Source organism: Colletes latitarsis, chromosome 11 (assembly GCF_051014445.1).
Source record: "Colletes latitarsis isolate SP2378_abdomen chromosome 11, iyColLati1, whole genome shotgun sequence".
NCBI lineage: Eukaryota > Metazoa > Arthropoda > Insecta > Hymenoptera > Colletidae > Colletes > Colletes latitarsis.
The window spans coordinates 15,470,066-15,486,331 of record NC_135144.1 but is presented as its reverse complement, the minus strand read 5'-3'; the positions used below and the strand labels follow the sequence as shown (position 1 = coordinate 15,486,331).

At 41.5% G+C, this 16,266-nt stretch overlaps 2 protein-coding genes across 11 annotated transcripts in view; both read left to right on the top strand.

Annotated features, from left to right (window-relative positions):
* The window catches only part of P120ctn (adherens junction protein p120), a 43,720-nt gene extending 36,625 nt beyond the window's left edge, over positions 1–7,095 (top strand). For 5 of the 10 annotated variants that reach the window (XM_076778661.1, XM_076778662.1, XM_076778660.1 and 2 more), the window contains one exon: positions 1,444–7,094. In XM_076778661.1, the coding sequence (XP_076634776.1) occupies positions 1,444–1,707 (264 nt within the window). In that variant the 3' untranslated portion in view covers positions 1,708–7,094. Of the gene's footprint in view, positions 1–1,443 lie in introns of all 10 variants that reach the window. The other 5 variants (XM_076778657.1, XM_076778653.1, XM_076778655.1 and 2 more) reach the window with 3 other exon arrangements.
* Positions 7,096–9,243: 2,148 nt separating this feature from the next.
* On the top strand, positions 9,244–14,225 carry LOC143348461 (uncharacterized). The gene is made up of 6 exons (XM_076778683.1): positions 9,244–9,797; positions 10,013–10,137; positions 11,057–11,281; positions 11,821–11,956; positions 12,184–12,313; positions 13,745–14,225. Exons 1-6 carry the CDS (start codon positions 9,534–9,536, stop codon positions 13,828–13,830), a joined length of 966 nt encoding a protein of 321 aa, XP_076634798.1. The 5' UTR covers positions 9,244–9,533; the 3' UTR covers positions 13,831–14,225.
* Positions 14,226–16,266: the final 2,041 nt, after the last annotated feature.

Here is a 16,266-nt window from a genome sequence, read left to right as displayed (position 1 = left end):
TACAATGCATATTCGGCACATTCTGGTTATTATTATTATTATTTTAATTCAATCAGAAAAAATTTCATACGTCACACGATAATTGATCTTTAGTTGAAAGAAGCGCACAAACTTTCCGTGGGAAGGCTGATGTTTGCTGCCTAATTGACAGTAATTAATACAATTAACGTAAAAGTAGCAAGAACAGTATATTCACTTATTTGACAAAATTTCATCGTAAGGGTATTTCTTGAAGAATATAGAATTAGAGAAGTTAATTTCGACTCGTTACCTAAGTGATCATAGTCTACGAGAATACAGTAAGGATAACGTTAAAGTAAAGAACGAAACGTAATGTATAGCGCATTCGAATCCGATTAATATATAATTATATTGAGTTTACACAAGCAGGGTAATCTACAAGCACAAAAAGTCATTGCATCGACATTACGTAGCAGGTTTTTCCAGGATAGAGTAATTTTGAAGTCGTTTACATTGTGTCTGGTGCACGTTTGTAGAAATCACAAAGCGAAGCAACAAGAATAATACTCTAAGATGAACTGCTGACGTCAACAACAGTTGTTTACGATATAAGTTTTTTTTATACATTCTCAGTAAGCGACCTTCATTGTACGAGAGAAAACCTAGACGCACCACGAAGCATGGTTTATAATGACACGTTGACTATTGCACGAACTTATTTATAATCTATTTATATCCAAATTAATCGAGCATAATAAAAGAGTATCTGACAGTACCTATTACACGATTGTTCGTTCTTATCGCGACGATTGCGGTTCAATGAGTCTTGTTATGTGTCACTTCCAGTATTTTCTAACTGGTCTTCGTTTTCAGATAGATCTCCACATTTTGGTTATTCGCTACGCGTTTTACCACCGATAAGAATCCTTCGTTGAGGCGTTCCTTAGAAAAGGGAATGCCTTAAGGTGGCATTCTAGTCTGAACGTCAATTTTTTGTGTTCTTTGGAATTAGAAAAAAAGAAACTGTCGCAAGATTTTGGCCTATCCCCTTAGATTCTGTGCGACAAACTTCCTCGAACGGGTAGAGTTCGGACTAGGCGTTTCCCAATCTGAAAAAGAAAAACTTGAATCTGATCTTGTGTTGGACACTGTTGCGAATTCCGGACCATACGCAGTGTCTCGTGCAATTGGGAAGAGGCACGACGAGTGTCGTAAGGCAAAATTAAACAGGAAAAATGCAAGTGCATTCTTTTTTAAAATGGAACTTTATGGTTTTGAGTGTACTACGCGATGCAGTGGCAGACACGATCATCCAGATTCGGGTCGAATCAAGCACCGGTATATCGATAAACTCGAGGGAAGATTGGGAAATGCCTGGGAATGTGAAAACGCCCGGGCCCTATCCCCTGCACCCTACGGTCTACAGCCCACCCCCCGACGTGTTCAGGGCTCTAACTAACCGTTGGCTTGTGTGTGTTGCAGCAACCGAAACCCGGTGAGCCGCTCTACGCGCAAGTTAACTTGGAGAAGAAAAAGAAGCGGCAGTATGAGCTGGGGGTGGGCCAGGGTCAGGGTCAGGGCCCGGTCGGCCCAGGAGTCGGCGTTGCGCCGACGGGTGGCCAATGGGCGGCCGATGGTGTCGGCGTCGGCGTCGGTGTCGGCGTCCCGGATGGTTCCGCGTCGACGGCGACGGTGAACGTGCCACCGAATTCGACCGCGGCCTCCGCCGGGGACTCCTGGGTATAACAGGGTCTGGCGCTTTTGTCTGGAGCCCAGGGAACTGGAGTTAGCCTTCCCCCGAGCCTCTACACCTAGAATCGCTACCAACCAGATCCGCCGTCGACCCAACGATTGCTGGGTGTCGCGTTGATGAAAGGATTATAGGTGGAGCAGAACGAGGAGCTGACCGACGGTTCTTTCTTGCCGACTTCACGGACGATGGCACCCTCCCCGACACACTGGACGGGGCATCATCGATTCGACAAGCGAGACGGACCGGAATTCTTTCTCTTCGGTTTGTTTGTTTCATTTCTGTACGCTACAGGCGAACGGTCCACGTTGTTAGAAGAGTATATATGTATAAGTTAGGATCGAATACTGCTCGCCTGGAGTCGAGCTACGCGTACGGATGTACAGAGCCGCTGAACAGAGGGAAAAGGAAGACTGAGAACTGAAGGGTATAGAGATGTTAGATGAGACTCGAAGCTTCTGAAACGCGCGTGCTCGTCGTCTTTACGGAATTACAGTTTGATTCCCAAGGACGGTGATTTCGAATACAAGTTGCACCCCGCACACCCCGGCCACATTTTCTTCGCGTAAAGCAGGCGGTAGGGAAATTGTCCGACCACATCCGCAGCAGTAGTCGCACTAATGGCTCTAAAACCTTCGTTGCACAATTCTAAATTATATATACATCTGAGTGTATATTTTAAGACGGTACACGCGAGGAGTCGCAAGTATTGCCGATCGTAAAAAGTACTATTAAGGATAAGTAGACGGTATTATTATAATTATTATAATTATTATTATTATTATTATTATTATTATTATTATTATTATTATTATTACAATACACAGAAAATGGCACCCGTTGCCATTATAAATACGGAAGGGTATAAATGCGTAAATATATATGTATATTATATAGATATGTTACACACCGCAATACGCACGCGTTAGGCTTACCGATTGATGCGTTTATCGTATTACGTAAAACTTCCGAGGCTGTGGGTGTGGCATACACGAGGATGCTGAAATATTTCCAAGCTACACTTTGTTTTACGTTTCTTTTCCGGTCTCCGGCCGGTCGAGGACAGTGCAAGAAAGATATATATATATATATATATATACTGTGTATGCATCCGATCCGCGCGAATGTGATTTTTTTCGTCTGCTTACGTAAAAACAAACAATACTGTCCATTCGCGACAGCGGTGGATACGAGAATACCCATTGTCGAGAGCCACGCGTGTTCTCGAGCGAACGCGATCGAATACAGAAGAGAGGAATCGAAGATTCCCCGAGATTCTCACTGTTGCGTTTCTTCGTCGCGTTCTAGAGTATTATCACGAGACGAAATCGATAGAGAGAGAATGACGAAGTATGTGATGTTTTCAATGTTATCGAATGTTTGACAGAGATGACATTATTGATAGTCGATATACATATTATATATATACATATATATTATATATATACAAATGAATATATCCTTGTTCTATTTCTTAAATAATATTATTACGACAGTTGAATCGAGTGTGTTCGCGAATGATTTAACCGGGGGAAAGTATAAACACCAATCGTGGATCGAAACGCGCTCAGAGATACCACACGTGCGTTTCCACTTGTAAAATTTAGAATTATATATATATATTATATATATTATATATATATATATAATTATATTAACGAATACGCCGCACGGTTGCGATCGGCGAAGCAAAATCGATCTCGTCGATCGTTTTACGCGACCCGGTCCAATCTTCTTCGTCGATCCTCGGATCTGTTCATTCGCGTAGCTGTCCGCACCAGCATTCTGTATATATTCATCCTCGAGACGATCGAATCCACCCTTTCATTTGTCGTACGAGCGACGAGATCGACGCAGGCTCGCCAATGTTGTGACAAAGAAAATGGAAGTCGTTGTTACTTTACCAGGTATCGATCACAGATCGAACCTTCCCGAAAGGAGTCGAGCGCAAGACTTCGTACGATTGTTTCTGTTGCAACAAACGACCGACGAAAAAGGATGCTGCAATAGTATAAATACAGGGGGCAATATCGACTAATGAAAAATAGCGTTCGTCAAGCGTCTGTACACTCTGTTGAGAAAATTAATAATCAATTACGATCGATATTGCGGTCCTGTAGATTACTATTACGGTACTATCGTGGCAATACCTGCTGCAAGACTTCCAGCAGAAGCGACCGTGCGTTATCAGGATTGCAGAACCGATAACGGGCCACCATTTTACGCCTCTCCGCGAATCGAGAGGTACTCTACGAGCTTACCGTTCGGACTGCTAGCAGATCTCTTGCGCTCGTGATATAGCGTGATAATAGAGTGCCATGTGCGACGCGATAGTGGCACGAACCTCCTAGAGGACCTTGGACCATTCCGCTCACAGTGACACGCACGGCTCCGCGATCTCCGTGTTCCTCTCAACTCGTACTTCAAACTCGTCTTTAAAATCTAATTCAGTCTCAATTTGGTGTATAAAAACGATGGTTTTCTCAAAGGGTTAAACGTCGAATCTTTTTCATAGTTTTTAAGTAATATCGTGTAATTCGAAATCGTTGAAAGTAGTTTAATGTTTTTAAAAATACACGTCTGGTTCTGACGTTCATCGAGCCTGAAACACGAGTTGCGAGAATGACGAAGTACATATCGCGATCACGATTATATTTCAACGATCGAGAAGATATTTCTTGATAGAAAGAGGGTCACGCTAGCGTATCGATCGACGCGTTTTATCGTGGGATCGGCAGGAGCGTTTGAATCTATTTCTGGATCGTTGAAAGATCGTTGGAGCCGCCACGATCGACACGAACGAATCGAGATTTTGATATCCGCTTTTTATCGTTTGTGCGTACCGGCGTTTCTAATTTTCTACGAACTTTAACGAGAAACGAGAGGTGCGGCGAGGAGGATACGGCGAAGGATTTTGTAAAATCATGTTGTCGAGAGAAACGCATTAATAGTAAAGGGTTGTAGGACGATCGAAGGCTATTCAGCGGGAATGAAATTCATATCTAATTAATACGGGACTTTTTCCTTGAACTTTAATATTTTACGATACGGATTATTAGGTCTCTGAAATTCTTTTAATATGAATTTTCTTAAGAACTCAAGGTCGATTAAGCGACAAAATTTTTCGTATATTTTTTAAACTTTTCCAACCTCGTATGATTAAGAAATTCGATAAATACACTGGGTTAGGTCTGGATTAGGTTTGTAAGTGTATAGAATATTGGTGTATCGATCGACAGCCCCCACGATAAGTCTCCTAATTTTCTGACGGAACATCGACCAAATATCAAAGGAAAATCGTGCGATTTTTCGTTCGGTAGTATGTGCAATAATATATCCATTTAAAATCCTGAATACGAGAATGTTCAATTACGATTCTCGCGAACGAACCTGCGCGTCGCGTCAGCCAGGTTTTTTAAAACGGTGTCGCGTTTTACTAACGATTTTTACGCTGTTTTTTACACGTTTCTCGCCGGCCTAACGAGCTGTCGCCACGAGCGACGAACAACGATCGCCGTTGCTTTATCGTGAAAAGGGCGCGAGAATGAAACTCGATGTTTTCGACAATTTGTACTTGGATCGATGAAAATACCGCCTTATTTTACAACAGATAATTCGGTGAAATATTCTGATAGCATCGTAGAGCGATGCGAAAGACGATATAAATTTAATACGTCAACGGTCAACGAGACCTTAGTTTAAAACGCTTGTATTTCCATGTTTTGTACTCTTCGATCATCGAATTTAAGTTCTTCCTAAAGATCTAGGATGATTTTCGTTCGCGAAAAAGCGGTCAAAATTCCGAAGCAATTAGTATGCAGAGGCCGAGTTTGATTCCCGCCCTTCCGACCGGATATCCCGGGCTCACCCATCACCGTCAAATCGATCATCGTCACCGACAAACTCGAGAAGACTGATATAGCGTTAAAACCGAGTGACTCCATCAGAACACTCCATCATCCGAACTCCGAGAGCGAAACGAACGGGAATCGTCGAGCGGAAGAGGATCAGGAAATACAAAACCGAGGAAGATAGCAAGAGTGAACAAGCAACCCGTGAAAGTAATATCCATTAAAAAAAAAAATAAAAAAAAAAAAAAAAAGAAAAATAGATAAATAACAAACGTTCAACTCTAGGCAGGTTTGCCAGATTCGATCGCGGAAGAAAGAAGAAATCGACAACAAGTAATAAGACGAACGCGAGGAAACGAGAACCGGGGTAGAGGAAAACGAACAAAGCCAGGAAAGTCTCACGTATCTCACACACATACGTACACATATACATACACACATGGCCACAGACAGGACACGTGCATAAACGAATAGAAAAGAAACGATAGGCTACAGTGCTGCATACGTATTTAAATTAAAGGAGCATTAAATAAGCATGGATGTGCATTTTAGATGTATTAGAGGAGTCTCACCACACATTTAGTATTAATTGTAAAACGTTGTAGTTCGACGTGAGGGAGGGCCAAGGGGGAGAGTCTGGAGGAACCAGGTTTACCCGAGAATCCTTGAATCTGTTCGACGCATTGTCCTTTTCTTCCCCAAAAAAGTAGACTTCGCATCTGTGCGAGTTCTACGGTCTCTTTATAGATTAATTTTGCAACGATTCAGATGTTCGAGGAATCTGGGTGCTCTCGAACCCTTCGGGGAAGGAAGATTTTTCCAATTTTTCAAAGCATTTTCGAGCAATTTATTTCAAGAGCGATTATGCAACGATCCGTTCGATCCGGATCGCAATTTTACGAGTATTTCTATAAATATTAAGATTTTTGTTATGGTTTTTCGGAGCATTCCCCCGAGCCCCTTCCCTTGAGAGAAACGCGGCGGGGATTGTCATCGTCACGATCATTTATCATCGTCATCGTCGTTTGTTTATTTAACTCGTACCGTGTTTTACGCAATCTATCGGCGACGCAATTACTAAAATGAAGTAGGAAACGAAGAGCAAACATATTGTCATTATTTTATTGACGTCGTATTATTTATATCGGAGGAGTACCACGTATATACAATGATTATTAACGATAAAGATCGACTAGTGTATTTCGAACCCGACTGACAACAATTAAAGAATTTAATTGCGCTGAATGGCGACCCGTGTTTTTTCCCTCACTTCCGAAAATCAGCGACACCCCGTACAAGAAGAGGAAGAACGGAAAATCCATTTTTCGAAATAAGGTATTTATGATCGTCGTATTTTTCAGGACAAAAGAAGGGCAATTTTTTCAAGAACCTGTAAGTACAATTTTTGTTGCATACTCGGTGCTTCGAGTTTATTCAATTATAAATTATATAATGTGTTCCGTAACGTTATTCAAACGTAATCGATTTAACGTTAAAGATATTTATATAATTTCTGGAACTTTGAACGTACCTTTTGCTTTGCAAATATAATTTACAATTAGTTGTATGGTATCTTTTAAAAAATCCTTCAACGTGTAGCTCAAGCCTACTTTTTCAGGATGCCAAGATGTAAAAGAAACTATGCCAAACACATCAAGAAGGAAGTCAATTACTAATGCTATTGGATAATTTTAATTTTTTAGAAATTGCAAGTTTAATATACAGGGTGTTCGGCCACCCCTTGAAAAAATTTAAAAAATTTTAATAGGGGATTCTAGAGGCCAAAATAAGACGAAAATCAAGAATACCAATTTGTTGATGGAGGCTTCGTTAAAAAGTTATTAACGTTTAAAGTTCCGGACGTACTGAATTTTTTTCTCGCAAATGTGCAAGATTTCGGGGGTATGTCTATTCACCAAAAATGATTGTAATTGACCCCTACAACCGAAAATAATTTTTCCAAAACGATTTGAAATTTTTTTTTCCATCGAAAAATTTCACACCTCGAATTTTTTTCTCGAAAGTGGGTAGGATTTCGGGGGTATGTGTAATGACCAAAAATGATTGTAATTGACCTCCGCAACCGAAACTAATTTTTTCAGAATGATTCGAAATTTTTTAATTTAATTGTTAATAACTTCTTAACGAAGCCTCAGTTAAGAAATTGATATTCTTGATTTTCGTCTTATTTTGTCCTCTAGAATCTCCCATTAAAATTTTTCCCTGGGGTGGCCGAACACCCTGTATAATTTCATTGACACTAAGTTGGTAAATATACTGGGTGCTGTGTGGCAGTAAATGTATTGATAAAAATCCTACGCTTCTAATAAACATTAATCACTAATAAACCACATGGGATGAAATTTTATACGATTTGCATAACAGAACAGACAATATTGAAAAATATTAGCTGCGCACGCGTGAAACGATTGGCGTGCAATTGTCGAGGGGGAGGGATCGTTCAATTCGCTGGCCAGAAGGGGTCCCAGTGCGCCTTTTACGATTGCAAATTGACAATTCGCACGGCAATCTATTCCTTAATTAACAATTATTTCGCGCGGTGTCGTCGTCGACCAGATCTCAGTATGGTTTTTCGACCTTCTAACGATCCATTGTCCTGGAAACTTATTGAATATGCGCGTATCTTTTAAAGATAATATCTGGTAAAAAAGATGTTCCATACAAAAGTTTCTTTTTGTTTTCATTTTAAAAATGAAGTTACCCTTCGAATACAATCGAGTACAATCGTATAACGAATGGATTATTATTAATAGTCGAACACTATGCGTAAGCGCGTGAAAAATGTGACGAATGTCGATTATCGTACTTTTTACGAATCACAGTTTCGCTGAAAATTGATACGAGATCGATTCTATTCGACGCGGGAAGCAAATGCGTTAAAGAAATGGGAACGCGCGATAAGGGTCGGGGTTCGATGATTGTATTTTAACAAGAAAATCCTCACGGCTCGGCGAGCACGAGCACCTGCACACCGAGCGATAAGAAACCACCGACACACATTCTCGCCGAGCACGATCCACTCGAGTGCTGGTTCAATGTCGTTGCTTCTTTCAATCGGTGATTTCGCGAATTGAAAACTCGCGGGAAACAGGAACGTTGATTAGCTAAGCGCTCGAACTAACGAATCGCGAAATTAAACCCAAACCAAAAATCTGACCAATCTTTTCAACGACGACGAACGACGGAATGATTTTATTTCAAGGAAAATCCTAAATATCGAATCGTATATGTTTCGATGAAAAGTAATGTTAAAAATTCAATTAACATGCCTTTGAATTTGATTTATCTTTCTTCTAGGATTAGAAGATCCGGGAATAAAAATTAGAAATCATACACTGCAAGAGATATATTAAATATGATTCTATGAGGAATCACCTTAGGGTTCCCAAGTTTTAAGATCGAACCCCGATCGTTATCGAAGCTTTTCGTTGGAATTTATTTGGCATTAAAAGAGACAGGGTTTCGATCGCCAGGGGATCGGAACTGATTGTATTCGAATGAATCTGTGGCCCCAGATTCTTGTTCATTTCACAGTTGCATGAACGGGTCACACCATCCCCCCACGCGCAACCGAGTCCTTTGGTTCTCTGGGACCCCGCGAAAGGATCTTCCCGCAGTTTGACGTCGACCAGCAAACTCTCTGGTAGTCCCACAGGATGTCATCGTCTTTTAAACAATATATCAACGAAAGTCCATCGATCATTCGAACCTTGGAAAACTAAAAAATTTCAATCAAATATTTTCCTACCGTTAAAAGCATCCGAAATTTTAACGAAATAGCAGAAACAATCAAATTCGGAATACTGCTACTAATAATTACAAAAAATTGTTGATATATATAAAACGTCTCTGTTTAAACAAATTCCATCGACGGGGCGTTCGGTTCAGCGGTAAGGAAAATTGAATCTCGGTGGCTGGATAACATTTCACGAAACCGTTACGTTCACGACATGATGGATGTGAACAGCAACAAAGTGCCGGTCGAGTCCACGAAAAAGTCCTTCGAAACCGCGAGGAACGAGCTGCGCGCTATAGTGGCTAAAATCGAAGAGAATGGATTTGCCAACAGGACTTTGAAGTTGTTCCACGCGCAGTCCTTGCTTAAACCCGGTGGATCGAAATTCCGTAAGAGACACCTGTGGATCCTCTTGATCTTCGCCTGGATTCTGGGACAATTTTTATGGAATTACGCGCGTTCTGCTCGTCACGACAAGGTGAGATCCTATTCCTCGCGAAATACAGTTTTTAAAGATCCCAACGGATTTATTAACGTTTCGTTTACTAATTGCATTTTAAAATTCGTAAACGGCGTAATAGGGGAACCGCGTAACTTTACAATTTAAAATTTCTTTTTACGATCCAAGTAACAAATTTCTGTTTGCTTTCGAGCCTCTGGATCGATCTAATTAACGGAGAAACGTCTTTTAAGTGTCTGGCGGAGCTGCCCTCGTTCACGCAGAAAATTTTCCGACCTGCCGAGGATTGCTCGATCTGTCGGGACGTTCAACAGGTTGACAGGATATCGAACGTGGTTCCTGGGACTTTCGAGGAACGGTACCGCTCGTCCAATTTAGTCCAATCGCTCGCCTCTTCCATTCCCAGATCTGTACTAGCAATTTCGCGCGTCGTTCTCGCTCAATTTCGTTTTGAATTTAACAATTGCATTCTAAATACGTACCTTATAAACCACGCCATTTTCAGAAATTGTTATAGAATTGTCTGTCATACTCGTACAGGATTTTAATTCGCCAATGGAGTGGTATTATCAATCACGATAAATTCATTCTTAAAATACCCGTCTAGATTTTCAATTTTTAAATCGTTTTCTAAAAATTATTATCAGAGAGAGATAATTTTTTCCATTAAATTTGAATATATACCCTTAGCTGTATACTTCAAGAGCAGCGATTCTTTTTTTTTTAATATTTCGCTCTGTCAACTTAAATAGAAGGATATACAGGGTGTCCCGTAAATGGCGTAAGAGCCGGAAATGTGGGGTAGCTGAGACGATTCTGAACAATAATTTCCTTTGCAAAAATGTCGGATGGGGCTTCGTTTTTGAATTATTAACGAAACTACTACTCCACATTTCCGGTTCTTACGCCATTTACGGGACACCCTGTATATTCGCGGATATGAAAATGTAGGCGATTGTAATATTTTATTAGGTAATCTTAAATATGCATCCATTTAGCTATTACGGAAATGGAACGGTTAAGAGATTCATTAGTACTATAAGTATCTATCTAGGGTACATTAATAACAGCATTTAACTGTGTTCTAATTCTTAAATAAAAACTACACATTTATGTTTTCTTGCTTTCTGATCCTTTGGTCTTTTATTCGACTCTAGCGACGTAAGAATCAAAGTGATTGTTTTTATTGGTGTTATGTCATTGTTTTATTTCGAATCGTTCGAAAATATTTCATATTGCCAGTTGTTTAAATTTTCTTTGTTTCTTTTGCGAGTCAGTTATGCGTACTCTGGGAGGCCTGTGGTGATCACAGACGCGATGACGAACTGGACTGCTCCGAGGGTGTTCTCCTTTATGTTTTTCAAGTCATTGTACGATGGCGAGGACGCAAATTGCCAGTTCTTTCCATACAAAACCGAGTTCAAGAGCCTTCAAGACGTTTTCGAAATGGACGCCAGTCGGTCTTTGCTCGAAGAGGGAACGAAGCCGTGGTACGTGGGCTGGTAAGTCACTCTTCGATATGAATCACTGATCCCTCGATACCACACGAAGCGTTTTTATTTATTACGAGCGGATTAACACTTGCTCGAGATCGAAGATTTTTCGAAATCGCGCGAATCTGAAAATTCTGGAAGTTGCACGGTGCCCGTGAACAGCACAGTTTCGGGGCTTCGATTAGCGTACTAAAGCTCGCACGATGCACACAATCTGGCTAACGAGCTTAAACGCGTACTCTGTATCAGTCTATATTCATCGCACGAGACAATTACCCAGAAACCCGCATCTATGTCAACCAGCGTACATTGCCTTCTGATTTCTAATTTATTCCAAACGTTTGTCATAAACGAACCCTAATAATTTGAAGGATCAGGGATCTTCGATCCATAAAAAACAAATCACTAACACCGGAATTGTAGCAGTATAGTAATGATAGAGTTGTTAGGACGTCAGTCGATCGAAAAAGTGAAGATGGCTAACCATTCCTTTTTCTTCGATTATTACAATTATATACTGTTTTATGCTGTCGTACTTCTTGTAAAAGGAGCAACTGCGACGAAAAAGTCGGCAACGTGCTTAGGCAACATTACCAAAGACCCTATTTCCTTCCCCCGACCGCGGAGAGCGAGAAGACCGATTGGATTTTCATGGGAAGCAATGGCTACGGGGCTCCCATGCACGTGAGTCCTTTTTCTCTCTAATTAATCTTCGATCAACGATCTTAATCTATTCCCGTCGTGTCGATTTCATTCGCAAGTCAAAGAAATCCAAACGGAAGAAATAAATACCGGATTGTCGCTTTAAAATATCCATGGATAGATTGTAGTTTGCAAACGAATCGACGAACGAAACATAAATTAATTCGTAGTCCTAATACTGCATCGTAGAGAAGAATCGATGTTTCCAGGTGGACGACGTGGCGCATCCGTCGTGGCAGGCGCAAATAAAGGGCCAGAAACTGTGGATCTTGGAACCGCCGAGGGAATGTCATTACAACTGCAACAGGCTGGAAGTTGTGGTGCATTCTGGCGAAATAAGTAAGCACATCTTGCAATCTAAACTATACAGGGTGATCGGACACCCCTGGGAGAAATTTTAATGGGAGATTCTAGAGGCCAAAATAAGACATAAAGTTCCGCCAATACTGAATTTTTTTCTCGAAAGTGGGTAAGATTTTGAGACTATATCTATTCACCGAAAATGATTATAATTGACCCCCGCAACCGAAAATAATTTTTCCAAAACGATTTGAAACTTTTCAATTTCGTCGAAAAATTTAGGCACCCTGTCGATTTTTCTTACAAATTCCTTTTTCATTTTTGATAATTTTATTTGTCGCCCTACAGAAAAGTTGTCTAATACTTTTTTGTAGGTACCCATGAGCTCTACTTCAGAAAAAAGTTTCATTGAAATATATTCACAATTGTAGGAGTTATGGCTGTTTGAAAATTGAACCATTTTTATGGGGTTTCTCTCATTTTGTGGGGTCAAGGACCAACTTTTCGAATATTTTTGCGATTTGTACATATTTTCCATCAAAATACGCGTAGTTTGCTTTTTTAAACATTAAAATCGTCCAATCCGTTCAGAAGTTATGACGTTTTAAAGATTCACATGAAAATTCGGACAGACATTTCTGGCCAGAAATTAGATTTTCGGTAAGGAATTTTTTTCTCGGAAGTGCGCAGGATATCGGGGGTATGTGTAATGACCAAAAAGGATTATTATTGACCCCCGCAACCGAAAATAATTTTTTCAGAACGATTTGAAAAAATTTATTTTCACCGAAAAATTTAGGCATCTACCCCCTGTCGATTTTTCTTAAAAATTACTTTTTCATTTTTGATAATTTTATTTGACGCCCTACAGAAAAGTTGTCTAATACTTTTTTATAGGTACCCATGAGCTCTACTTCAGAAAAAAGTTTCATTGAAATATATTCACAATTGTGGGAGTTATAGCTGTTTGAAAATTGGAGCATTTTTATGGGGTTTTTCTCATTTTGCGGGGTCAAGGACCAACTTTTCGAATATTTTTGCGATTTGTACATATTCTCCACCAAAATACGCGTAGTTTGCTTTTTTAAACATTAAAATCGTCCAATCCGTTCAGAAGTTATGACGTTTTAAAGATTCGCATGAAAATTCGGGCAGACATTTCTGGCCAGAAATTAGATTTTCGGTAAGGAATTTTTTTCTCGAAACTGAGTAGGATTTCGGGGGTATGTCTGTTGACCAAAAATGCTTGCAATTGACCCCCGCGACCGAAAATAATTTTTCCAAAACGATTTGAAATTTTTTAATTTAATTGTTAATAACTTTTTAACAAAGCCTCCATCAACAAATTGGTATTCTTGATTTTCGTCTTATTTTGGCCTCTAAAATCTCCCATTAAAATTTTTCCCAGGGGTGGCCGAACACCCTGTATGTATACTTCACTCATAATGTCGAGTTTTTCTGTCCAAACAGTTGTTCTGGACACCAATCGCTGGTACCACCAAACGAGAATCGTCTCGGAGGAGATGAGCATCACCATTGGCGCGGAATACGATTGAAAGAAGAAAAATAAAGCTAAAATTTAACCTTTCCTACGTGTTGTTAGAAAATTGTGTTTCACGGGTCCTAGTATCTCCCACGCGTTGCATAAATTAGTCCATCGTGTTTACGTTTCGTGATTGTATTCGTAACGTTTTTAAATTCTAATTAATATATTACGCCTGTGTTGCGCGTTATCCGTGAGATATTATGAACGTATAGTTAATATACTGTCTATAAGAAATTAAGAATCGATAAACTTATTTTCTCTTCGCTTCTATTAATCTTCGATGGAGATGGAAGGAGAGGAGCCTGGATAGTTAACATTTTCCGCGTGTTTGGCTAACCCAAGGCACCGATCCACGATCACCAACCATATTATCGAATGTTTCGAGCAAACTCGGTAGCTTCGGACGGTGTTGACGTCACAAGAAATCACGATATTTTCCTCGACTTTGCCCTAGTTAGCACCGAAACGATCTACCACGCGATCTCGAACGACGAGGACGTCGAAGCGCTCGGTCGAACGGTTCGTTGCTGGTTCCTCGGTAGTGCACGCGCCAGGTAACATATGATCGCGGGCACACGCGTGGATCGTCAGCCCGTGGAGGGGAACCCCCGCGGTAGGGACCACCTGCCGCCAGGTGCGACTCCACTAGACATCTGCACCGAGGGGCCCGTGCCGTTCCGTTTCCTTTTCACTATCCGCCACAATTCCCGCGATTAACCTCCTCCCAACCCCTGTGTGCTGCGAGAATATTCGGTGTCTGTCCGAGACCTGGCCCTGCCCATTACCCAAAAGAAAATTGCTAGGACCGAAAATACGATTACGTTTATTGCCCTTGCGTCGAATAAACGCACAATTTAAATATTACAATACCTCTTCGTATTAACGGTAAAAAATGTGCGATACTACGGTTGGGCTTCGATCGAGCTCCGCGTCAATTTCCAAGTTGTCGAAAGCACGATTCCGAGCGATCGCATTAATTATCGAATTAGTGCACCGAGCCACGGAGGGATGGAAACGCTCGACGCAGATGGCGACTCTGTGTTAGTCTCGATGGACACTCGAAAATGCCAGGAGATCATTTTTCCCGGGGGAGGATGCATCGAAGGAGGCTCGAGGGCTTCCTGTTTCAACCTAATTACATTCCAGGCGACGCACCCCGCGGGGCGGGGGAGGGGGGAGGGGAGTGGAAGGGTTGGATGGACGCAACAAAATCTCGTTAATTCATAAAAATTCTCCGTTCGTTTTACGACGGTCTTTTTGCCCGCGCGAAATTAAAATCCCCGCGCAGTCAAGCACGATCGATGGCAGAGGTATTGCGCCGGGGATTCCGTCGATCGTCCCTTTATTCTCTCTTTTCGCGAGGCGGAAGCGGGCTCAAGAAATTATCGAATGGAAATGTAGAACCATTCTGTACGTTTTCGATTCATCATTTAAAAAACTCGTTCGAAACGTGAAATTTCGAATCTGGCTTAGCGTACGATCGCTCGAGGATTCGAGGTCGATCCTAGGATCGGTTTTCACGCGTTTGCGATTCCTCGACGGAGATGCCAGATTCAGCACCCGGTGCCCTACTCACACATACCAGATCACGCGTACGTGAGCTCGTAGAGTTTCGGAAAGTCGACAAAGGCAAACTGACACATGCCCTCTTTCTCGATTATTCCGAAGCTGCCCGAAGTAATTTCGGACCGCCTCGTGGGAGTCGAGAGACAAAGGCTCACATTTGCCTTCTCGTTCTTAACAACTAAAATCCGACCTCCCGTCTACGGCATACGATTCGGAATCTCGACTGCCCAGGTATTTTTACTTGCCTTTCCTAGAGTTCATTACTGAACTCTGCAAATTACTCCTGGTTTCTATTTGCCTCTGATGTCCACTGATGACCAGTGCTGACAAAAGTACAGACCTCGCGACAACTTTTGACACCATACAGCGACTGTTACTGAGTGCTCCTGATTACTGCTTGCCTCTGCTGGACTCTGCTGACCATCGCTTATATTTCTGACAACCTATAACGATTACTACTGACTTCTGCTAACCTCTGTTGGTCTTTGCTGATCTCTGTCAACGTGTGCTTGTCTCTACTGAACTTTCCTGGCCTCTGCCGAACGCTACTGACCACTGCAGGTATTTCTGATAATGTATAACGATTAATACTTACTACTGCATGCCCCTACAAGTCTCTGCTTGCCTTTGCAGGTTTCTGCTTGCCTGTGCATGCCTTTGCTGGCCTCTGCTGAACACTGCTGACCACCCCCGATGCTTCTGACATCGTATAACAATTACTACATGCTACTGTTCGCCCCTGCTGATCTCTGCTTGCCACTGCATGCCTCTGCTCGTCTCTGCTGACCGCTGCTGACCACCTCTGATGCTTCTGACAACATATAACGCTTACTACTTGCTACTATTCGCCCCTGGTGATCTCTGCTTGCCTCTGCTGGAC